At 35.5% G+C, this 26,808-nt stretch overlaps 1 protein-coding gene across 6 annotated transcripts in view; it reads right to left on the reverse strand.

Annotated features, from left to right (window-relative positions):
* Positions 1–13,600: 13,600 nt before the first annotated feature.
* LOC149552946 (Pre-mRNA cleavage complex II protein family) overlaps positions 13,601–26,808 on the reverse strand; it is an 84,752-nt gene continuing 71,544 nt past the window's right edge. For 4 of the 6 annotated variants that reach the window (XM_089788490.1, XM_089788493.1, XM_089788492.1 and 1 more), the window contains exons 7-10: positions 20,413–20,596; positions 19,968–20,076; positions 14,389–14,516; positions 13,601–13,896 (exon numbers count right to left, since the gene is read on the reverse strand). In XM_089788490.1, the coding sequence (XP_089644616.1) occupies positions 13,771–13,896; positions 14,389–14,516; positions 19,968–20,076; positions 20,413–20,596 (547 nt within the window). In that variant the 3' untranslated portion in view covers positions 13,601–13,770. The remainder of the gene's footprint in view (positions 13,897–14,388; positions 14,517–19,967; positions 20,077–20,412; positions 20,597–26,808) is intronic. The other 2 variants (XM_089788495.1, XM_089788496.1) reach the window with 1 other exon arrangement.

The raw sequence follows: 26,808 nt of genomic DNA on the forward strand, positions 1-26,808 counted from the left end.
TTTTATTTAAAAATAAAATTTCAACTTCAAGTGATCATACATGATGTGACATTGCATGCTATTTGTAAGGTGTCCAAAATGGTGCCAAATAAGAACTATAGGTATGCTCTAAATCATGTTTAATAGTGCATTGATGTGGCACCTCATGGGCAGTGGATTTTTTAGATTTAGAAGCATCTTTTTGGGGATATACATTTATATGACATTTTTAATGCACCACTCATGTCCAACTACTGATTGACTTTGTTGCCTCACATATCACTTATTAGTCCCTGCTCATGTATTGGCTCATATTCCCTAGATTATTATCATTCTCTCTTTTTAAGCAACTCTACATGTGCCACCACCTACCTTACAATAAATTCTAACTCTACAAAATATGTGTGTCTATTTCTTCATTCATATATGATGTATCATCCCTGATGTGGAGTTACAACAATGCTCTCTTTCATATTTGATGGGAAAAGGATTTAAAGAGGTGTCAAATTGTAATGTCCTTCCATCACTACAAGTTGACCCGAATTTATCACTTCTTGGCAATTGCAATTAAGCAAGACTACTGACGTACTCATTAACTTTGTTTGCTACCAAGTTAACTCGTCAGCTTCCATATTTACTTCACAATATATATGGTTTGTCATATATATTTCAAAATATTGAATATATATTTTCCTAAGTTGACATTTAACTTCCAGTTTAGAGTTTAACCTATTTAAGTAACATTTAAAAATTTAATTGAATCCCCTTCAATTTTGATCTTCCGTGTACCCAAAAATTTACATAAGATATTAATAAAGCTTTGAAATCAACTTCATTATATGTGCATGTATTGATTTGTTTGGAAGATGTAAGAATTGTTTCTCATGCCTACTTTTTCAGGATGCATCTTATACCCAATATTCTCATATTTTTAGAGGATACAAAATTTATTCTCTCATCTAACTTCTTTCCTCTAAGAACTACTTTCTAACATTATTCTTCCCAATCCAAGAAAAGTGTTCATATACAATTTAGTCATATAAACATTTTTGGGGGTTTTTATGAAAGAGAAATAGAGGGTATATATACAAGATACATATAGAGGAAATGTAAAGTAACTGTTAGAGTAAAGGATTAATTTAATTTCATTACCTTTACTCCTTTCTTAAGATTTCCCTTTATGCACAGGCATTATCATTTAATAATAAAATATTAATTATTAAATGTCATTTACCTCTTAGGGTTTCCCTTTTAGGTTTTATGATCTCCTTCTATAAGGATTGATCAATTGTAGTTTTTTAATTCATTCTATTGGTCAGATAATATACTTGCATATTTGTAGAGCCAAACCTTTGCCTTTTCTTGTCTTTTTCTTCTCTGTGATAGGTTCTTGCATGCATGTGTTCTATTAGATCTGTGGATTTTTTCTCATAAAATTCTTCATTGTATCAGAGAAGGATATGATGTAGCTTGTTCTTATTTGAAGGAAAATAGGAATGAGGGTTTAACACAATAGATCTGGCTTTATTTGGATTTTTTTGTAGAAATAGGGGGATCTCCAAAATTCAGAGCACCTTGAGTCTAAATGAACCTCAATGTTGGATTCAAAGCATGTCAAAATCTCTATTTCCATATAAAACACTTTTATTTTGGATGCTATTAATCGAGTAGGAAAAAAAATTGCCTACTAGAGTTGTACAGCCCTTGGCATGTGAATTCGAGCACTTTTTAATTGTTTTAAAACTATGTTTTAAAAATGCAACATGTTATATTAAATGTGTCACTACCACACCACCAGAGTGTTGCCTAAGCCTTGCTACCATTGGCACCCGCCATCTATAGCCACTAGAGCTCCACTCCACTCAGCCCCCACATCGCTCGAGTGTCATTGGGTCTCCTCTAGCCCCCTAACAACCCGCATGCAGTCACATGGTTAACCAGGGGCTTATTTGTTTTTTGTCAAGCAATTTTTTGATTTTTTTTGCCTTCCAAACCTACCTAAGGTTTTTTTGCAATATCTTGAGCATTTGGAGGCATTTTTTGGCAAATGAGATATCATCAAAAAGTTGATTCCAAGAAGAACGCATTGGTGTAGGTTTTACAGGTGAATTTTTCCTGTATAGTACCTATTTTTGTAATCAAAGACAGATGACTGTTCTTGCATTCTAGGGAGCATAACTTGCTCAATTTTGCTCTATATTTTAATCCGGAAGAAGTGCCAAAAAGGTCTCTTTGAGCTCTTTCCAGATTCTCTGTTATTTTCATCATAAATTTTCAAATGTACACATGATACCCATTTGAATATTTTTTGCTCTTCTCATTGTACAAGTTTTCCTTGCTAGCTATTTGTGTTGGATTTTTTGCATTGTATGGGGTGTTTAATATGCTTATTTTTGTCATTTACATCAGTAAACTAGAACTTTATCAAAACTTACAACTAAAAAAATGGCCGAGACTTTTTCTTGTCTAGCACTTCTGAGCCCACATAAATATCACACATGAAAAACCTTGATGACATGACTTCTCTATTCAAAAGGATTATGGTCTTGTTTAGATGACATGCAGCCAGTTTTATAGAGGGCCTTTGAGATCATAAAGCATAGGAACAAGATGGATGAGGCCATGGGGATGATTTTTTTGTAGCTATCTAACAGTTTGTAGTCTCATCTTGATGGGTGCACTACTCTTTGAGATATATGGACTAAGCTAGAGGGTTTATTTGATATAGTCAATGAGTTTAGGGTACTTCAAATTGAGGTATAGCTTACATCACTTGTACCTAATGCTTTTCCCTTTATTAAGGACTTTTTGATGAAGTTTACACAAGAGATATCTTTATTACATGATTATGGGAAAGTAAAGACTGATAAGGAGCATATTTATCTAATTTTGTCAAAGATTCAAGGAACATTTTAGATTTCCTCTTCTACCTTCCATTCCACTATGGATGCTTTGGATCTCAGATTTAACATGCTCCCATTTGAGGTATCTTGTGATCGGTTGACTAGAGAGAAAGCCAAACTTACACAGTTGGACTCTCTCAAGATTAAAGAACTAGGCATTGATTCCTCAGACATCTACAAGGAAGTCGAAGCAGAAACCAAAGCATAAAATAGATTCAGCTGGCAGTGAGAGTTCCTCTAAGCCATCTCCTAGATCAGATTCTCAAAAATTCACTCTTAAGGGTAAACCTTCTAAGTCTGGTGAGTCTTCCTCAAAGACTAAGAAGTTTACAGGTGATCCTTTCAATTTTTAAGGCAAGGAAGGACATTCAGTTTCTAGGTGTTGGAAATGTCTTGAGGCTTTAGAGGAGGCCATGCAACAGCACAGTATTGTTTCTCTGAAGCCACCACCTCCTCCTTCAGGGAAAGGACATGCTCTTTTTGCATGAGCTTTGTCTTCTTCTACTACTTGGATCATTGATTCAAGTGCTTCCCACCATATGAAATGGTCACCTAATTTGGTTACCTCATTTTCTAAGAGTGTTTCTTCAAAGATTGCAATTGGTGTCTTTGCAAACCTTTCAATTTCAAGTTCTAGGACTATCTCTTTGGAGGGTGGTTCCCTATAGGATGTTCTATTGGTTTCGGCCATTTCTAAAAACCTCTTGTCTATCTATCAGATTTATCATTCTGGCTCTAGTAAGACAGTTGAGTTCTCACCACATGATGTAGTTATATGAGACCTCCATGATCCTGATTTGGTTTTTGCTACTGCGAGTGTTGAATTACAGTCTCACTTATATCAGTTTGATGGCTTTGAGAGCTTCAATTCTATAGGTGTTTCTCTTGTTTCTCATGTAGACATAGTGAGAAAACTTTGACATGAGCATTTTGGTCATCTCATCTACATATACATCAGATGAGTACGCAAGAGTTGGGCTACCTCAGATCTCTTGTACTGATGGTGTTTGTCAAGGTTGTACACTTGGAAAGCATTATAGAGATCATTTTTTGGCAAGTATATCCACACATGCTAAGGCACCATTAGAGTTTATACACATTGATCTTATGTCATTCCCCACTCTATCATTTTTTGATGCTAGATATGTACTTACCTTCATAAATGTCTTATCTAGACACACATGGATGTACTTCTTTAAGTACAAGTCTAATGTCTGTGATTCATTTTGAAGCTTTAAGACATTTATGGAGAAGCAATCTAGTCAATCTATCAAGCGTATACGCACTCAAAATGGCAGGGAATATGTGAATCGATCTTTCAGATATTTTTGCATTGAGCATGGTTTGCAACATTAGTTCATAGTTTCACATACCCCTTAGTAGAATGGAATTGCTAAGAGAAAGAACAAAACATTACGGGAGATGGCCAATTGTATGATACAATCTTGAGATATGAGTCCTTCCTTTTGGGTTGAGGCTATCAATTGTGCCAACTATATTTAGAATTGAATGCCTCACAAGGCATTATGACATTTGACTCCTGAGGAGACTTGGACTCATGTCAAACTCGTTGTTTCTACATTCCATATTTTTGATACTGAGGCTTGGGCATTTATTTTAGATGCATAAAGGAAAGCCATGGAGAGGAAGATCCAACCACTCATATTTTTTAGCTAATGCAAGGATGTGAAGGCATACAGGTTGTTTGATCCTGATAAGTGTTATCCTTTGATTGAGCTTCCATCACCAGCTTCTCCCTCACTGCCTAGTACTTCCTCTTCTTCTCTATAGGATTTTTTATCCTTTGAGAAATATTTTGATATTGATCCACCTTCCCCTCCTCCCCTGATGTTTCACGAGTACCCAAGTAGGCTCGTGATATTGTTGATGCAGCTAGACCTATGGCAAGAGATCCTTTAAATTCTCATCTCACTCATGCTCAAACATCTGGTACTGGACTTTTGAGTCATTTCATTTTAGATGATCAGCAAATTTTTCACAAGGGACAGAACACGCAGATTGGGACAGGGCTATGGATGAGTACTCTTCTTTGATGAAGAACCACACTTGCTATCTTTGTCCTCTTCAGAAAGGAAGAAAGTTAGTTTGGTGCAGGTGGGTGTACCATACCAAGTATGTTGCAGATGGTTCTATGGATAGGTACAAGGCACGTCTTGTTGCGAAGGGATTTTCACAAGTGGAGGGTATTGATTAGTTTGAGACATTTTCTCCTGTCACCAAGATGAATTATGTTCACCTTGTACTCTCTCTCATAGCTTCTCAAGGATGGACAGTATTTCAGATGGATGTGAAGAGTGCCTTTTTGCATAAAGACCTACATGAGGAGATCTATATGGAGCAGCCTCAGGGTTTTGTGTAGGACTCTTATATGGTGTGCAAACTTTGGAGGTCATTATGTGATCTCAAACAAGCCCCTCAGGCTTGGTATGAGAAGATGGATTCCTTCTTTCTTGCATCACACTTCCAACGTTGTCATTATGATCCTACAATGTACATTCAACATCATGGGGCTAATCTATTGATACTTGTTCTATATGTTGATGATCTCATTATAACAGGTAGCTCACCCTCTATGATTCAGAGTGTTCAATGAGCTTTGAGAGAGAAGTTTGAGATGACAGACCTTGGACTTCTACACTATTTTTTGGGCCTACAGGTTGTTCAATCTTTAGATGGGATAGCCATACTATAGTAGAATTATGCTCTTGATATGCTTCAAAGATTTAGCATGTTGTATTGCAAGCTTTCTCCCACACCTTTTCAGTCGAGTGTTGTTTCATCTACCACTTGCTCTACTCCTACAGTGGACTCCACTTTATATAGATAGCTTGTGGGTAGTTTTTTCATACCTAACACTCACGCATCCTGACATTTCTTTTTTGATTGTCCTTGTCTCTCGTTTCTCACATGATCCTCATGAAAGTCGTTGGCAAGCTGCAAAATGTATTTTGAGTTACATTTAGGGTACTACATGTTATGGCATTCACTATATATTAGGGGATACTCACATTGTTGGTTATAGACTTAGATTGGGCTAGTGATATTGATGATTGAAAGTCTACTTATGGCTTTGTTCTCTGTCTTGGTTCTGATCCTATCACATGTCTTGCAAGAAGCAGGATGCTCATAGATTATCATCTATAAAGGCAGAATACAATGAAGATGTGCTAGCTAGTCTAGAGGTTTTATTGCTTCGATAGTTGATGATAGAGTTTGGATTTCCCCCTAATAGAAACAGTTTCTTTGGTGTGACAATCAGAGTGTTATACACATCTCCTACAACCTAGTTGAGCATCAACAAACCAAGCACATTGAGCTTCATATGCACTTCATTAGGCATTTGATTCATGATGGCTCTCTTAGCTTGGAGTATATCCCCATTGTTGAGCAGGTTGCAGACATCTTCACTAAACCTTTTACATCCCTATGGTATCTTTAGTTGTGTTCTATGCTTGGGTGAAGGAAATTGTCCTTGGGCGATCTCAGTGGTGAGTTCTTCCTTCTTCTTTTTTTAGCATTCTTCTATCTCTTTTTGGAGTAAGGTTTTTCCCATGTGGTTTTCCCTATTTCTCCATTTTTAGAGATTTGGTTGTGTTGGGCACTTCATCAGGCCATGTTGCCAAGACCCATTTATGCTTTTAGCATTGTAGTTTCCTTATTTTTTCATGCATTGTTTGTAACTACATTGTTTCTCATCTTAAGGTGGTGTTAAGAGTAAAGGATTATTTTAATTTTATTACCTGTAACCCCTTCTTAAGATTTCTCTTTATGCACATGCATTCCCAATTACTAATTAATTATTACTTATTAAATATCATTTACCTCATAGGGTTTCGCTTTTGGGTTTTACGATCTCCTTCTATAAGGATTGATCAATTGTATCTTTTCATTCATTTTCCTAGTCAAATAATATATTCTTGCATATTTCCATAGCCAAACCCTTGCCTTCTCTTGTCTTTTTCTTCTCTATGACAGGTTGTTGCATACAAGTGTTCTATTAGATCTACTGATTTGCTCTCTCTCTGCGTGTGTGCGTGCATGTGTGACATTATAAGTGAACACTTTAAATATCTCTTGCTATAGAATTAGGAACATAAGTACAATACAAGAATAATCCTTTAAACACATAACTTTGATATGTGACTCGTCGCTATTCTTGCAAATAGCTTGTGATGATTTTTAAAATATTTTCATTTTTTGATATATTCTTTACTATAATCTTCAAGAGATAGCAACCTAGTTTCAAGGTAGTAGAAATTTTATCTCATGGTTTATGTCTCCCTTTAATAGTATAAGTGTTTCCTTCTAATTGCTTCCACGGTGACATTTCCTTATTGGTGGCTTTCTTTAGCCACACAACTACAAGTTTCAATACTCCTATGACATGCCCTCATACCAATTGTTGAAACTTTGAGAGATAATAATATCATGCAAAAGAAAAAATAGAAAGGAAAAGCAAAAATTTGGCATACTAGAATAATCAATAATTGAATTAAATTTCAACTCTTTAGTTGTCAAAAAAATCTTAAATAATTACAATAAAAATATAGATACAGATACAAGACAATAGATTTATCTTTAATATTTGAAATATGAATTAGAGTATTTTGAAGAGTTTCTTAGATGTTTATTTATAAACAACAACTAGATGGAAATTAACTAACAATGACAATTAACAATCAAAATCTTTAGTAAACAAGATAGTGATGTGGAGATAAAGATAAGAATGAGAATATATTTTGCTTTTGTAAGTTTCAATTCCATATTAAATATTTATCAGCAACCAGTTGTACATATAGGAAAATGAAAAGACATATGCACCATTCTATGTGTCTAATGTAAAGAATAAACTGAATATACTTGGACTAATAGAAGTCAACATGGTCAAACTATTTTACATAGAGGGACTAGAAATTTACTCAATCACTGTGACATTTGAGTAATATAATCAAAATGAAATTTTGAGATTTTGTCACATCCATGTTAGAGCCCTAGGTTGAATCGTGCCATTTACAACAATAACCTAACAAAGAGATTACTCTTAATTATTAGGAATGACACAAGTTAACACGTGACAAGATGATAATTATGGGGCAAGGAAAGCTTGTCATTTCCCTCCAATATTCATGTGGCAGCATGGGTGTCTCCTCTACGGTGTCTAATTTGTAGTTTAGAAACAAGTTAGAGAAAGAATATGACAACCAAGGTAGACTCTAAATCACCCATGACCGCATAATTTGGAGAAGGCTCTACTTTGATAGGAGAATGCAAAGTATGGTGTGAAGAGTTTGTTCAACCAAGGAAAGGAAATTATACCATCAGGTGCCTAGGGTGGACTTCAAGGAGAGGGGGTATTCATTACAAGAGGTTGTTGGGTATTGAAGCAAGAAGTAGATTGGGAGGATCAGTATGGGTGGACAAGACAACAAAAGTTTATTGAATCTAGCTTACATTTACCAATTGCATTTTCTTGGAAGTTTCTAAAGCTTTTCAAGTTTGGTTTGTGCAAACCCTACAATCATCGCAACCCTTAAGACCTCATTTATTTTAGGGATATTATTATGCCTAGTTTATGCTTCCATGGTTTACATACATGGGTCTAAGGGGACCTGTAACTACAACTCAACAAGAATCCTCTATCCACTATGCTTTCATTCTTGATGTTCATACCCTATTCCAACCTCCTACTTTGCACACACAAGGAGGTTGAAAGAAAAGAATTTGGTTGTATGATTATCGATTGCATTTAGTCAAAAGATTCTAAAGTCTTTTTGAACAAACTCATTTTATACATACCCTACAAATACTACATCCCATGAGGATACATCTCTTTGAAGCATTCTATTGAAAAATTATTATGTCTTGTTTATGCCTCAACATTTTGTGTATATGACAGCTAGGGTAGTTACAAGGACAACATCCACAAAGATCCATTTTCCAAAATGCCTTACAATGATTGAATTCCACAAGACATCTCTTTGAGGGGTTCAACAAAACAAGGAATTCACACCCAATTTTGGAAAACTTCCATTTTATTATGCATGGAGGATGCTAGAAAGGATTTAGCTTTACACCTACAATTCACATTTTCTTGAAATGTTTTGGAGTTTTTTAAAGAAACAATTTTGTGCATATCTCGTTGGCTATGGAAACTAGGAGCATACTAGGAGAACTACTAGCAACTAGGAGAAGAGTGAGAGTTATTGTGAACTAGGAGAGTGAGAGAGTAAGTGATCTGTTATAGAAAAGGGAAGTATAAACTTGGAAGAAAATGTGACTAGCAACTAAAAGAGAAGAGGAAATTTGTCAAGAAGAAGCCTGCATAAACAAAATAGACTTCAAAAATATTGAAGGAGGTCACATGTGTAGACTATCAATCTCAACTTCTATGGCATCCCCATGGACAAATTAATTTTATTCACAGTGTTCTTGTTTTAAGTAGAATATGCTTTATGCTTAGCTTCAATTACAATAATGGTATTATTGTAAAAAAATAAAATATTAGTGAGATTAGGAAGTATAAAAGTTCTTGTTTGTACTTCTCATAACTGTGTACATGGTCTTGTCACATATTCTTAGGTAACACCCACATGATTATATGTATGTACCTAAGTGTGTCATTTAAAAGCATCTATCAATAAATAGATACTATTGTGCATTTATGTTTGTTTCATTCATTTATTGATGTTATGATAGAAGACACATTACTTCCCAACTTTTCTTTTCTTTTTCTTTTTTTGAAAAGAAAGCAACAAGAGGGTGTTGGCCCGTGGTACAAAACACATACAAATACAAGGCCCAGTGAATAGGCCAATGACAACACAAAGGTCACACAAAATCAACATGAGGGCGCTAACAAAAATAAGAATTGAAAGAACAAGGCAACGCAGCCATAGCTCACATAGAATAGGCCAAAACTTACACTGCAAGGGAAGTCGAGAAAGAACAGAGAGAAACCCCACAAAAAAAAGGGCCAAACTCACACCACAAGAGAAGAGGGGTATGAGTTCCTTCTCTTTTAAAAAACTATCTAGGTGATACAATCCTTAGGCTCCCCAACAAATGAGATGCCAAAAAGGCAATCGATGACACAACTGCTCAGGTATTGAAGAAGTTGAGCCATGTTAGCAAGATCATGGTGCAAGACCACTAAAGCAAAGGGAGTAGACGTACCCGCTAGGCCTAAGGCCTGAGCACAAGTAGAGTTGGTGACAACAAAAAGGAAGAGTTGGAAGAATAGTTGAAGTAACCATTGCAGTTAGGTCATGAACAACAACAGGTGCCACAACAAGAACATCCACAAGGGTAACATCTTCATCAACAGTCTAGGAGCCATCAGAGGATGACTTCAAGATGAACAGTCAAGTGGTTGGAACAAGCAACCTTCCACCAAGTAGCAGCACCTTTGTGACACAAAAGAGCACAATTTGAAGCTAAGTGACCGATAGAAAAGTAGTGTTGACATTGGAAAGGGAGGCCCTCATAGTCCAACACTTGTATCCATGGTTGATCCCCAACCATAAGCATCACATCACTAGGGAGTAGATGAGACAAGTCCAAGTCAACCAAAATACGAGTGAAAGTAGTAAGACCCAAGGCTATCGTAACATCAACCTCTAAAAACCATCCAATGGAGTTCCCAACAGCCTCATATCAAGACATCTCCCACAAATGCAATGAGAGATTAGGAAGGCAAACCCATACAAAACACACATCAAGTGGTTCAGTAAGTTAAAAGAAACCATCCAAGGTTTGGTAGAAAGGGAATGATCCCCCCAAAACCCACATCTTGCTCACGATAAGATCTTAATCTTCAAAATAACAAAGATAGCAATAAAGAAACCCTTAACACTAGGGTAAAGGTCAAAATCACTAGAAACGAGGGGTTTCCAACTAATAATTACCCAACAGTGAGGATCCGAGAGATAAGGCCAAAGACTTGCAATTATACCCACCAACCCACGTTGCTAGTAGCAGTAAATATTCTCCACCACATCAGGGCCACAAACCACCACAAGTGAGGTCTTGGCACAAGAAATGGGATGAGCTTTTACTCTTGGAGTGTCAATAGAAGTAGACTTAGCAACATGACCATAACTCTTGTTAAGTTTGGCTAAAGATTTTGGGAGGGGAAGCCTTCCCAACCTAACATTAGGCCCAAGGTCATTAGCAGCAGCCGCCTAAGAGCTTGCAAAAGGAACAAAAGGGACCCAATAGCAGGGGCCAAACAAGCAACAAAAATGTCTAAAGGGCCAGAGCAAGTTAGGGGCAAGAAGCCCACCTTGTCACCATTGAACAAAGCCACAACGCAACCAACGACCAGCAGCAGCGAAGCAGACTTGCAAGAAATGGTGGACACAATGGAGGATAAGGTCTAATCGTAGTGACAATGACAGCATTCTCGAATGTTCCCAAGTAAATTATTTTAATCGAACTTTCATATTTTACAATTATAACTTGATGTGTGCATAGGCATTAATAAGAAAGACATGGAAATTTATAGAAGGTAATATGGAAGACATTTTCTATCTTGATAAGTAGCCTAATGAAGAATAGGTATGTGATAATTTGACCAAATCTCCTACTATGATTTTGAGCATAGCTTGATGTGGAAATAGTATACGTTGCATTGCTAGGTTGAAGACCAAACCTCATTGTATTATTGGGCACATCAAATTCTCTCCCCAATTATCCATTGGTGCAAAATATCAAGGAAAGGAATGGGACTCATGGTATAATACGTAATGCACCTAGATTCCTTCTCTTTGAGATGTATTGTGGACAACGGATAGTTAACCAATATAAAGAACTATTTGAGTCAACCACTATTGTCCTTGTGATATATGTTGGAGTTGCTCATTCTATATGTGATGTCTATGAGCTAGTCCTTTATATATGTTATGATGCATGCTCAAGATAACCACTGTGTGATTTGTGACATGACCATTCTGTGTATGTGCAAGTTAGTAAAACTAATTAGTGATAATGATGGGTATGGAACCAACAACTAATAGCAAATGATATCTTTTATTTTGATAGGAGTTCATAGAATCCCATTAATAGTCAAGATTAAAGAGAGATTAAATATCTCATCAAGAGGAGAGGAGTAAACTCCTCTTAGAGCGAACTACGAAGCCTCGACTTTCCACAAGATGTGTAGGGAGTGTCATCAAGAGTAAAACCCTAGGGCTTAAGTTTAGATCTAGGGATGACCCTAGCTATGGAAGCATAAAAAAGTCAATTGTAAGCATAGAGTGTAATATTGAGTAGTTGCCACCATAGTAAATATTAGAGTTTTAAAATCCCACTTTTAAATCAAATGGAAGACAATTGGTTGATTAACTTAATAAATGATGTTAAAAAATAGTAGCAACGGAGAGCATGTTTTACATATTTGCATTTTGAAGGCGATAGAAACAATGAAATAAAGGTCAAAAAATATAGTAATGTGTAAAAAATTGTAAAATGTCAAAAGGAAAGGCAAATTTGAAATAAATATCATTTAATAAATTTATATTAAAAAAGAGTATTTATTAAAAAGGTAAGTATGAGAGTTATAGCATAAATTGAATTTAACATTAAATAATTTGAAAAATAATAAATATAATAACAAAGTTACTTATTAAAAAAACTCATAAATAGGAAGACACTCATTAAAATAAGATTCATATTCTTTAAAAAAAAAAAAAAAAAAAAATTCGGCTAAAGGTCCGAAGACAAAATGTTTCAATTGTTGATTACATAAGCAAAAACAAGTTTTAGATCACATGTGCCTTAGGTGACAAACTAGTTGCAATGACAGCTTCAAAAGTGAGTAGTAAATTTTCACATGTATAATTGAGTAGGATTTGAAATGGTGACTAAATATACAAAACAATAGCATGCAAAACTTCAAAAGAAAGAAAGAAAGAAGCAAAAAAAAAAGATATACCAACAATGCCGCTACAAACATACAATGTGATTGAGGAAATTGATTGATTTTGAAGGTAAGGATGTTGATCACAGATCAGATCACTAAGGGAATCAAATATTGTAACAGAAAATAATAAGCTGGCCTACTTAATCATATATTGTAGCAACCCTTTTTTTTTGGTTTACTATGTGTTAAAAATAAAATCAAACAAATGACTGTATATTGGTGGATCCGAAGAGGACAATCCATTGATTAAAAGTGTAAATAAAAGTACATAAAATGTAAAATGAATTTTTTTAATTTTTTTAGAATGATGTAAGAGATATGTCATTACTTTTGGAAAAATGGTATAGCATTCTAATCAGATCTGAGTATTTTTCTGCAAATGTAGATGCATAACATCTTTCCATTGGCTGGTTGAGTGACCTAATCAAAATGCTAGGCCAAATAAGTAGTAAGGTTTAATCAAAATACTAGACCAAATAAGTTACTATGTAAGGTTTATAGTATTAAATACTTAAGTAATTCAGGTGGGCATTAAAAGGATTTAAGTAATCATTTTATCTCAATTATTTTTCCCCTTCGTAAACCTCAAGTTATAATCTAAGTGATGCAGGATATGGCTTAGGATGGGCGAAGAAACCCAATGAATCATGTTGCCCAGTTTGAGCAACGATTAACCTAGTTTTAGCTCAGCCTTTCAGCAATTTGGACTTGTGGGAAGAGTGGGGAGGAATCAGGGTGGGACTCAAAAACATTTTACAACAATTTCAATACCTTGGTGTGTGACAACACATATTCATAATTAATGATAACAATGGTTATAAATTCAAATTAAGTCCGCTTACAAGCAAAGTAAGGAAGGAAAAAAAAACTTTGAATGTTATGCTCAAGCTATGCTTTGAAAAGATGCCGCAGATTCATAAACGGGTTAGATTTTAAATACAAGAACATTTACTGTGGAACAATAATCCTATCCATTTTTGTATCCCTTCGCTTGCCACCCTGTATAATAGCTGAACCAGTACCTTCCTTTGCTATTGCATTGGATGACATATATGGACAAGTTAGACCTTGTGCCTGCAACATAAAAGAAATTGTTAGCAATACAGCTAAACTAAATTTGATAGCAGACTATAATATATTCCAAGACCCTTGAGTGTTATCATGCAGAAAAGAAATCACTAAAAGCCCACCACATTTTTCCTGTCAAATTTGCTGCTGAATAAAAAGCCATAATGCTCACCATGTACGCACCCCAAAATGCTTTATGCTTTGCAGTCACTTAAACTATAACTTATTGATTTATTAGTTCCAAATAAACAAAAATGATATTCATTTATGCTTTGTAGTCACTTAACTATTAATCATTGAATTATTAGTTCAAAATAAACAAAAACAACATTGCGTGATGAATAACCACTGCAGCTAATCCCAAAATAACCACATAAGATCACGATTGTACTTGAGAAAACTAAAGAAAAGAAGTCCAAACCAGAAATTTTTTTATACACAAGAAATGCTCTGACCACCTTTGAAAACTTCAAAATAATAAAATAAATTTGAACATACCTGTAAGATTGACATAGGTACTTCTGTAAAGCCCTGCAAAAATGTGTCCACGTTCTGCAAAGTCCTTACTGGAACAGGTGTAATTACATGAAACAAACCCTTGAATATATCTATTCCTCTCACAATACCTGCACACAAAATAAGTCAAAGTGTTGTAATTACATGAAACAAACCCTTAAATATACAAATTCAGCTCACAACACCTGCACACAGAGTAAGTCGATATCTTGAATTCTGAATTTATATAATTCAGTCTAAATTTCTAGAATTTCAGATGAAAAAACTCAACTAGATGAAAAAACGGGAGCATAATTAAGAATATTTCAATTTTTCATAGTTTATCTCTCCCTTTCATTGTTTATAATTCCCTTGGCTAAAGAGAAAATTCGGCTGTAGATTTCCTCATTTAGTAGTAGGTTTAGAGTATCAGCAATTCCATAAGTCAGCCAAGCACTCACAATTTCTCATATAGCAAAACTGTGGGACATTCACTCGCATTCTGAGTAAAGGTAAGCAAGATGGCAATTATGGTGGATGAACTCAGAGTACTGAGAAGTGAAAACCCTATCCTTCATGTATCAACTACTGAAAAGTACATTTACACCATTTCTCCATGCTTAATATTTTGTTATTATATATAATATATATAATGGTTTTCCATTTTTGCCAAAAAAATTTTATATATATATTGTAAAAATGTCTTTTCTTCCTTAATTGTTGTAGATACCGTCCAGCTTTAAGTCTCTTTCAACTATGTACCCTCGCTTTCTTTCGTAAGATCTATCCAACACATAGTTCAAAAACTTGGACTCGGGCTCAAAGTTTGACTCAGACTTGGACACAGCATAGACTCCGCAAAACAAAACCTTATAATTACCAAGTAATGATTCATTTAGAGAATATAATAAATCTAATTTTTTTCTACAAGCTGTGATCCTCAAACTCTCATAATTTGAGATTTTAACCACTACGCCTGTTATTTTCAAGCTGAGCGTAGGACTTGGGAGTCCAAGCCTGAAACTAAGGAGTCTTTGAGCAGGGCTTTGCCAAGTACTTTCCAAGACTCAGCCAAACTCAACACGGGAATCTAGTTAACTTCACTCTCCCAGCTCAAAGACTTGGGAGTTTGGTGAGTCTTGCACAGTACTCATGAAACCTTCAAAATATGCTCCAATGGACTCCCTATAATCTCCCCTCATCCATCCATGTGAAGGTTTTTTCAACATTTTACTTAATATGATTTTCTCTATCAAAAAAAGTGTGTATATTTAGTTAGTATAATTGATACCATAGTTGAAATACTCAGCGATTTCTTGCTCAATGCACAAATACTCAAACTCGCAGTGATTTGTGTTGAAAAGTTGCCAAGACTTAAAAATAAAGGCAAAAACAAATGAGTAATTTCGAAAACAAAAAGTTCTAGATAGCTCATTTGATACATTATTCGACACGACACAGGAGGATTTTTTTCCCAGCGACCTATGGCACGGCAGCATGAGTAGAAGTAGATACTTTTGAATCTGTTTGAAAGGAAACACATAATATACATTCGATTTCAATTAATGTTGAGTACATACATATGTAAAGATTTCCAAAAAGTATAAAAAAAATTCCTTCAAATAAAACAAATGTTACTATTTACTTTTTTATTATATTTAATTTTATAATTTAAATTTATTTATTTTTAATAGATGAATAATTTAAATTATATTGAGGCAGAAGTTATCCAGATTCCATGCTTTACAATTTTTTTACAATTATTTATTTAAAATAATATTTATTAATATTAGTTTTATCTATATGAAAACAAACAGAATACATATAAACATGTAGTTGTATTCTCTATTCAATTATTATAATATTTAAGATGAATGAATGGGATTGAAATGTTTTTGGATTTAATTGTGCTTTTTTTTTTTCAGCGTTTGTGCTTGGTTTTCAGTCTATAATATGTGTTAAGTTTTGATTAGAATATAACGGAAATCAGAAATATGTTCTACAAATTCAGTATATGTGTGTTTTTTAGAATATTTTTAGAAAATATGTATTTTCAAATGTTCAATAAATTTGTCAAGTTATTGCCTAGTTTTTCACAAGTTTTTGTCACATCCCGAGTTTTCAGAAAACTTTGGGCTTGTCAAAATACTGTTGAAACTTGAATCTGAGTTAATAACTACTGCAATTTTAATTTCTCTAATTAGAGAAGGCAGGGTGTTCTTTATGGCATTTGGAAAAACACCATAGAGCCAAAGAAGGCTTCTTTCAGATGGCTCCTCTTCCTTCAAATGTTGCCATCCAAGCTTCTGAATAAAGAGGATGACATTTGCAGCATATGCAAACTACCTGAAAATGTTTAACATATTTTCTTCCATCCGTTTGTTGCTGAAGAAATATGGCGCATGTTCTGCTTTGATTTTCATGGTTGGAATATAAATACTAATTGGATGGATGGCTTATTGGTAAGATCAATAATGTGTCCAAAATGATGAATTGGTTTCTACTTTCTGCTGAGATACTCTGGCAAATCTGGACTTAAAAGGATGAAGAGAAGTTTCAAGGTAATAGTAGGGCTCTTTCTGAGTTTGTTAATTAAACTCACTTTTTACAATATTTTGAGCAAGAAACAGTTACTTTGAAGATCTCTAAGTGGAAGTATATAAAGTTATTGAGAGAGGGCTTCCTAACAATCAAAGCATCCGAGATACTATATGGGGAAACACGGGCTGACAACAAAAAGGAAAATCGGCCCTTCCCCCAAGGTCTATTGTAGCTGGTCAAGCAGTACAATGAGAAAGATTTTGCTGAAGATAACATACAGAGGCCCAAAAAGACAAGCCGAACTCACTTCCACACCAATGAGGGCAGCAATGCCATACATGAAGAGGTCAAGTCCAACGAAAAACATCAGTGCATCCTTCCAACTCAGAGATCCCAACATGAAGCTAAAACCTGGAGAGAAAGCATAAATCTAAGGCCTTGATATCTTCTTAAATCTTTTGTATACAGTAATGGTTAGCATAAAATGTCACAGTTCTCTCAAAATCTTTGATCATTAAACAGATGTCAATGGTACCAATTAGCTGTTTTTGATAGTTTTATTATCTATCAAAACTGAACTGATACATATGTCTTGTTTACTATGGACTATCATTGAGGAGGCCCGGCACCACTAGGCGAAAGTCTACTTCTGTTTTGTGGACTTCCATAAAGCGTTTGACTCTATCCCCCAGGGGGCTCTTATTCAAAGGCTTAGAGACATTGGGGTTTCCAAGACTCTTGTGACGGCTATTATGAGGTTATATGAGACTATGGTCAGCAAGTTTAGGACTCTGTAGGGGTTCTCCAATCCAATTCATAGCACCATTGGTGTGAAACAGGGCTGCCCTCTCTATCCCACCTTGTTTGGCATTTACATCGACAAGCTCAAGGCTTTCCTCTAAGATTTCTCGCTCCTCGGAGAGGGTTTCTACTTGCACCCGGTTCGGCTCTCCATTCTTCTTTTCACTGATGATGTGGTTCTTTTCGCCTCCTCTCTGGAGGGTCTTCAGTGGCTTCTTGATGGTTTGGCCTCCTTTTGTGACTTACCACAGTTAGTAGTGAACCTAGCTAAGACTCTAGTGATGTTCTTCAACTGCTTGAAGAACTACCATCTCCAATTCCATTTTCGAGGCCTGGAGATTGAGATCGCATCCTCTTACACTTACCTTGGGGTTTAGTTCTCCAGACCCCATTTTAGTTTGAGATCTACCATGCAACCCAAGGTCAACAAGGGGTAGAGTTCCTTAGCCGTGTTGGAGAGACAATGCTTCAAACATCACTTTCAAAACACTACATCCAAGTTATCCCTTTGGATTCCTTCGTTAGTTCAACCGTACTCTACGGCTCTATTGTGTGGGGTCCCTCCCTCCTTGATTTTGATTAGGCTTTGGTTGAGAGAGCCCAAATTCTTCTCCTTTAGCGCATTATCAAATATCAATGGTCTACTCCTCTCAACATCATTCCGGTAGAGTTTGGTGTTGCCCATCCTTTCAGGCTCAGGGCCATCTTCAATATGGTTTGGTTCCTTCACTGCCTTTGAGGGTTTGTGGATTTGATTGGCACTCATCACAAATATTCTTACCTGGCCTACTTTTCTTCTGACCTGGTTGCTGATTCTGACTTTGCAAGTCGATCTTGTTGTTGGTATACCCAGGCCTCTACTTTACTAGACTAGATCGGGATCGAGATTGACCATCTCCCTCCCTTCCATTTCTCATTGGATGCTCCCACTCACCTCCTTCCCTCTCAACAGAGTTAAACGGGCACATTCGACTCAACATCAATATGCAGTATATTATCACGACTTGGAGCAACCCTCAAGGGGGACTCTGTCTAAGGATGGCCTTTTACACTGAGCACTATATGGATATTCAAGATGGGGTATCTTGCGCCCTTTCTATCTAACTCGCCGCTGGAGTCACGTCCTCTGCATCTCTTTGGGTTCCTTTAGATTCTATTCCCATCGGCTCCATATTCAAACTGACCATCAAATTGATAGAGTGGATCAAGTTTGTTGCCATTGTGACCTAACAAAGGTGGAAATGGAAATACCTTTCATCTTCCGTTGTCCCATCTTCTACAAGATCAAGGGAACGTTTCATTGCCTAATCAGGGAGTATAGGTCTCATTCATCCTTCTTCAGATACACTGACCAGCAATGTCTTACACTTTACCTCTAGAAGGCTACGCAGCTCAGCGATCACACTTTGCAGCTTTGGTTCCCTTCGAGTCAAGTTTCAGATCAGCTTATCACATCCTTTTTCTCACGAGTGTCTCTTGCCTAGGCATGAAGTGGAAACTTTTCTCTCCTACTTCCAATCGCACCAGGTCTATGAGACATCGTAGTGGGTACACTCGTCAGTGGCACCCCACCTCCAACGGTACACTAAGACGGTCTAGGGCACGCTCTTGCTCCAGAGCATATCCTTCAGTGCTGGACTTATTTTCGCCCAGGAAGAACCTCTAGTCTTTCTCTCTTGGCTTGTTCACTCAATCTAATGTAGATTCTGCAACTCTTAACCCACTCACAAAACCACTACCATTTGAAGTTTGTTTGAGTAGTCATAGCACAACTAAATAAGATCTGAGTTGTTTTCTTGTAGGTAGAATTGTAGGGAAAATTTTCAAAGCGTTGATCTAGTATCCTATTTCGTCTACACATTACTTCTACTCTGTCATTTGTCTGCTCAGTAATGTAAAAGGCATATCCCCCATGTGGTGATTATTCTATCTTGCCAATATGTCTGACTAGTTGATATGTTGTATTTGGCTCCAAATTTAATATAAAACCATTTTTTTTTTTAAATTAATGAAAGGTCTTAGACAAGGTATGGAAGGCGTCAAAGTCTTATCATGAGAAATACTACAAAAGGTATTACTTCCCTGATTCCCTTCCTCTAGCTTAATGCTTCCATACCTTTCCAATTTATGAAAATGACTGCAAATAGGATTCAAATAAAATTAAAAAGACAAAGATGTTGCATGTGCACAAGTAATCAAATCATACAGATTAATGATCTTTAAAAGGTCTGAAAACTTACCAAGTCCCACACAAATTGGTTGTGAAAATGGATTTGGGCAGTTCTTAGAGCTGACTGCCAGACCTACAATGGTACCATTCAAGCTATAATATATTTCGTTAACTGGTACCTAAAACCATTTTAAAATGTATTGTTAGTAACATTCAGCATGATACACTAAATTTTCATCATGAAACCAGAACCACTTTTTCAAATTACTAGGCATTTTCATACTGTGGTCAACTTAACGATGCACTGAGATTGTCAGACACAAATTGGACTTCTCCCAGTAAAATCCACATTTTATATTTAAAGACAAATAAGAAACTATCACATTTTCCCTAAATTCAAAGTCAAAATTATGTAGAGCCTAATAGTAATGTTTTAGGATGGACATCCAAAGAGACAAATGCATTACTTCACAACTAAATGTGTAAAGCTAGGTCTAAAAAATAACTGCATTAACCTGACAGTGGAGATGCACAATCTTTATACTTTGTATGGCAACTTGATAAGGAGGATGAGAAGCCAAGGCATGAGCAAGCTCTTTATATGTTTTGATACTTTCTGAACTTCCACCAAAGCACTGCCGGAAGTATGCAGTGATCCGCAATTCCCGCATTTGACGGCCATGTTTTTGTATCACAATTCTAAAACAGTAGAAATTATTATTCACTTATAGAAAATATGGTGATAAATGCACTAGGTATGACATTTTCAGTTCTCTTATACAGACGATTTTGAGAATTCATTATCACAAAGATATTAATAAGTGCAGCCTACAAAATAGAAGTTTGAAACTAAACTTACATTTCAAGGACAGGAAGCACACACATACACATATGATTGGCATATGCAATAAGATGTTTGTATTGACATAAATTTGATCAAGCATGCAAAGGAACAAATGTAAGTATAAAAACTACATTACCATGACTAGTTTACTAGAATTTGACTTGTTTAAGAGGTATGATACTCCATTACTAAGTCAATGATCACCTCAGGAATGATAACCAGTAAAGATTGTAACCTACAAAAGTTGTAAACCCAATGGTTCCTCCACCAACTAAATTCAATGCTAGTTTCCACATAGATAATAGCAATGCACAAACAAATCATTGCCATACTTAATGAGCTGCAGTATAACCAAAAAACTAGTACGGCACCAACAGCACATAACAAAGGAATGTAAAGGTAGATAAGTACACTAATATGTATGGATACATAGCAGAGTGTATTCATATTGAAGATGAAAGGTAGTGCATAATCTATCTTATGTAGAATTGACAAGAAGGCATGAAATAGATATTCATGTTTAACATATGAAAGAATAGCTTCATAAATGAATGGAATAAGAACCCAATGAATATAGAGTTTTATTGTAGAGATAATTTACCAATTGAAATCAGAATGGGTGTAAAGGTATTATTTGTGCAACACGAGTGAGCTAATTACACTCATATAACAGTATCCCAAATCCACCACCACTTAGCGAATTGCATTGCAAGGGCCCTCTAGCATGTATCAGATATTAGTCAATTGAATGATGAAATATTTATTGGAAAACTGAAGCCTTTCAAACATGATTTTTTACGCTTGTCAAAGTAAAGCTTGCTTGTTTCTCTGAAGATATAACCTCCTTACTCAATGAAGGTAACTTCAGGCACTACCTATCCTTTCTTTTATAAAAAGGCATTCCTTGTATTCAGGTTGTTTACCTGTAATTATGCTGAAGGTGTTCATATGTGAGAAAGGGCAGATGAAATTCTCACATCAAAGACTGATACTATTTAATAAAGATACAAGACCATAAATTTACTACTAAGAATAATGAAATACTGGCACATGAATGTTTCCTACCATCCCAAGTATCTCCTTCTACCTGCAAACAAATCATAACTTGGAAACTCGTGTCGACAAGATAGGCTTGGAAGAATTTTAGATCTGAGATAGAACTACCAGAGCAGTCTTGTTGGTGTGTGTTTTATGACTCAAACAACTCAGAATAAAGTACTCTATACTCTCTTGAACAAAGTTTATATCATACTTATAGAATGAATTTTAATTTTCAGAATCTTACTGATTCAATATTGATATGTTGCAGATTTAATCTTCAATGTTGAACAATAGAATATATGGCAGAACTTTTAAATATGCATGTACAAAACTTCAGAAATGGTGAAATGCTTCTAATCACTGAACTGTGTTGGTATTCAGATCTTGTTTAATATTAACTGATCTCTGTATTAACAAGAATGAGTTCCTTGAAAGTATATAACATATGACTAGGTATGTTGGTGAATGGGCATGTCTCTAATTAGAGATATGACCATTCACCATGGTATCTAATCATGTGTTAGTTAACATATAACAAATGCTAACGGTGATCGATATGTGTAATCACCAACTCAATAATGTGCATTGCCCACACATGGAACTTGTATGATCGATAATGCTATTTCAGTATCGGCATTTATACAAACAGGCTGATAATCATCCAAGGATCGGCATCAGCAATCATGCCGATAAGGACATCAAATATATGTGAACTTGTATCAAATGAAATATATGGATGCATCAGACATATTCAGATTTCAATTTCAGAATATCATCGAACATATGAATGGCCAGCTATGTATATATACAGTTATTCAAAGTATTTGTCTGAATGAAGCTATATGATTTAACACTCCCTCTTAGCTAGAGTAGACAAGAACCATATATTTCAATAAGTTCAGGGTGATATCACCTATCTCGTGATAATAAAAGATATAATATGCTTAAGAACATCAAGTCACATGATATTCTTCTTATATGTATATCTAAGTTATGGTATGTGCACTAACATCAAGTCTCATGATGTCTAGCATAACATATCATGGTATATCCATAGATATTACGTCTCATAATATCTACCATGACAAGAGAATATAATGATCTTTAGCTGATATCAAGTCTCATGATATCTAGTAATATGTTCAATTAACTATCATGATATGTTCATGAATATCAAGTCTCACGATATTCATCATGATAGTAATCTAATCATTATAAAGTCATCACTTTATAATGTTAAAGTCAACAATTCATTATTAAAAGATCATCACCTTTCAATAATGTTCAAAGGATAGGCCCAGAAGTCATAAAGTCACACATATGACCAAAGAGTTTACACTTTAAACATCTTTATTTATATTAATACAAATTTACAATTTTGAGACTCAATCTCATTAACTTACATTTCAACCATACCAAGCCTCTTTCTGAAGTGGTCAACTTTCACTCTAGGAAGAGGCTTGGTGAGAATGTCAATTGTTTGATCGCTTCTATTAATATACTCCAACTGAATTACTTTCCTTTCTACCATGTCTCTTACATAGCGGTAAGGAAGTTCTATATGTTTTGATCTATCGTGAAATACTAGAATCACAGATAATTTGATGCAACATTGATTATCATAGTGAATGATGGTAGGCTTTAGAGGCTCACCAAATAGTCCCACAAGCAGTTTTTGAAGCCACATTGCTTATCTTGCTCCCATTGTGACTGCAATGTATTATGCTTCAATTGAACTTTGAGCTACCGAAGATTACTTTCTGCAAATCCATGAGATCATAGCTTATCCCAAACTAAAACATCCTGATGTGTTCTTCTGGTCTGTCGCACTGCCGGTCCAATTAGGATTCGTGTATCCATGCAGTTCCAAACTAGTATTCTCATATCTAAGTCCATACCCAATGGTGCCCTGAAGGTACCTTAACATATGCTTCACAACAACAAGATGTATCTCTCAAGGTTCACACATGAATGGGCTCAAGGCATTTACAACATAGCAGATATCCAGTTGAGTATTCAAAAGATAAATCAGAAATCCAATTATCTATCTATATAGAATAGGATCTATAAGTCCGGCCTCAACTGTTACTTCTTTTAGTTTGTGTAAATTATTTCCATAGGTGTTGACATAGGTTGATATTTCCACATTCCAAATCGTTTCAAAACATCAATAGTGCACTTCTCTTGATTTAGGAAGATTCTTACTGACTTTTGTCGGACTTCCAATCCAAGTAATGAAAACTGCCTAAATCCTTCATGTCAAATTCAAAAGCCAATTCTTTCATACACTGATTGATGAGGTGGTCTTCTCCTATAATCAAAAGGTCATCAAGTTCAACATAAAGGATTAATATAAACATATCACCATTAGTTACTTTAAAATAAAGATTTGGATCAGCATCATTCTTGGAGAATCCAAGACCCAAAAGATATTTATCAATCCTTTCATACCAAGCTCAGGAAGCCTGTTTAAGTCCATATAAAAGCTTTCTTCAATTTACAAACATAAGAAGATGCATCATTAATCACAAAACCTTCCAAGTTGCTCTAAATACTTCTTCCTCTATGGTTCCATTTAGAAAGGCAGTTTTCACATCCATTTGATGGATTTTACAACCTTTGGTGGCTGCAATGGCTATTACTACTCTAACTGAGGTGTATCTGGCAACTGGTGCAAAAGTTTCTTCATAATCAATTCCTTCCTTTTGAGAGGATCCTCTAGCTACAAATCGTGCTTTATGTTTTTCAATGCTACCATTTGTAGCAAGCTTAGCTTTGAAGAGCCACTTGGATGAAACAACAGATTTCCCTTTTGGTCTAGGAATTATATCAATGTAACACCAGTACTGGGGTGTGTCAAGACGGCAAGATGTCGGGACGAATTTTCGAGACAGGGGGAAAATGAGCCTCATTTTCAAGACGGCGAGGGGACGGCCACGGGACAACAGCAAGGGGAGGAAGGGGCAGGGAGGGACGTTGTATAGTATACATATAGAACTTGAAATGCTTGTTATGAAATGATGTTTCAGTAGAACATACCAAATTAAAATACTTGATCATAGCAAAATTGCAACATGACCTAGAACAATTGAACATTCAACATAGTAACAAATTACATACCCAATAGTAAAATTCAAAAATCAAAATTCAAATAGAAATCCAAGTCCCCATTCCAATGGCAGCATGGTTGTGGAATGGCGAAGGTGGGGGTACTTGGGTACATGAGTACCCAAAGCGGGGACGTCTCAGGGATGCGTACTCTGAGGTTTAGGAGGGGGGTGCGAGTCCCCGTGTAACACTGAATTATATCCAAAACATCATTCTTTAGTATTGATTGATATTCTTCTATCATAGCATCTTTCCAAACTTGATGCTTGATAACTTTAGACGCATTAGCAGGCTCAAAGTTAGGAATCTCACACATTAAAGCATTATATGTTAATTTGTGAGGTTTTTTGCTTTCTCTGAATATTCCCTTAGGTGCTGCAAATTGATCTCCTTCCTCTATTATCTTCCTTCCCCAAAGTGACCTCTTAGGATTATTGTCAAGATTCTCTTCTTAAATTTTAGGAGTCTCATATTCCACTTGTAGTCTCTTCTAGGTACTCCCTTTGAATCTCAGGAGTGAGAACCTCTTCTACGGTTTTAGGTGTCCTCTTTTGAAAACAGTGTCTTCTTCAAATATGACATCTCTACTGAGTTCTATTTGTTTTTGTCTAGGTATGTATACTCTGTAACCTTTTTGTCGTTTCACTATAACCAACAAAGATTACTTTCCTTCTAGTAGGTTCTAATTTTGTCCTTTTCTCTTTAGGTACATGGATGTAAACAGGCCATCCAAATATCCTCAAATGACTAATGTCTAGTTTTACACCTGAAAAGACTTCTTCAAAAGTTTTGTTGTCCAAATGTGAGTGAGGGCATATGTTTTAGATGTATACCATTGTATTAGATGTTTCAGCCAAAATGACATGCTTCAGTTTTGATCATATATCATGGCCCTAGCAGCTTCTACAATAGTCCTATTTTTCCTCTCAACAACTCCATCTTGTTGAGGGTTGTAGGCAACTGTGAACCCCCATCTTAATCCCAACATTTGTACAGAATTCTTTAAATATTTCAGAATTGTATTCTCTTCCATTACATGTTCTTAGAATTTTGATTTTCTTTCCTAGGGAGTTTTTAGTGATAGCTTTGAATTCTTAAACTTTCTAAGAATCTCTTCTAATTTCGTGCACTTAAGAAATTATATCCATGTTTTCCTAGAGAAGTCATCAACAAAGATTACATAGTACAAGAATCCTCCTAAGGATGGTATTGACATGGGTCTACATACGTCAGAGTGAACTAATTCAAACACATCTTTAGTTTTAGTCAAACTATTAGGAAATGAAATTTTTGTGTTTTTCCCCAAAGGCACAACCTTTACAAGCATCATTATGTGATTAACCTAATTTAGGTAGTCCAATTACTAACTTCCCCATAGAGGTTAGAGCATGAAAGTTGATATGGCCTAATCCTCGATGTCAGATTTCATTTGAGTCTAAGGTCTCATGAATAAGAGCCTCGTTTGATTTAGTGCAAAGTTCATATAAAAGTCCTTGTCTCATACCTATAGTTTGAGCCTTCTTTATAGTTGAATTCTTTGTCCATGCTAGTACTTTACCCTCCATAAATGTAACTCTATATCCATCATCTTCAAGGGCTGATATAGATATTAGATTTTTAATACCAAATACATATAGTACTTCAGAGAGTTGAATAGTTTCCTTATTTCAGTTTGATAGCACAAGTTCCAATTCCTTTTATAGAATGTGCAGAATCATCCCCAATTGTAAATTCTTCATCTATTTCTACTTGCATGCTCTCTAGATTGTCTTGGTATGATGTGATGTGCCTTGAAGATCCACTATCAATTATCCAAGTGTTGGATTCATTTGATACTTGACTAGACAATGCTGAGTAGAAGGCATACCACTCAGGATCTTGATCTATGTTTGACTTATCAGTTTTAGCAAATGAGGCT

Source organism: Cupressus sempervirens, chromosome 6 (assembly GCF_028749045.1).
Source record: "Cupressus sempervirens isolate cs-2001-9-10 chromosome 6, ASM2874904v1, whole genome shotgun sequence".
NCBI classification, from domain to species: Eukaryota; Viridiplantae; Streptophyta; class Pinopsida; order Cupressales; family Cupressaceae; genus Cupressus; species Cupressus sempervirens.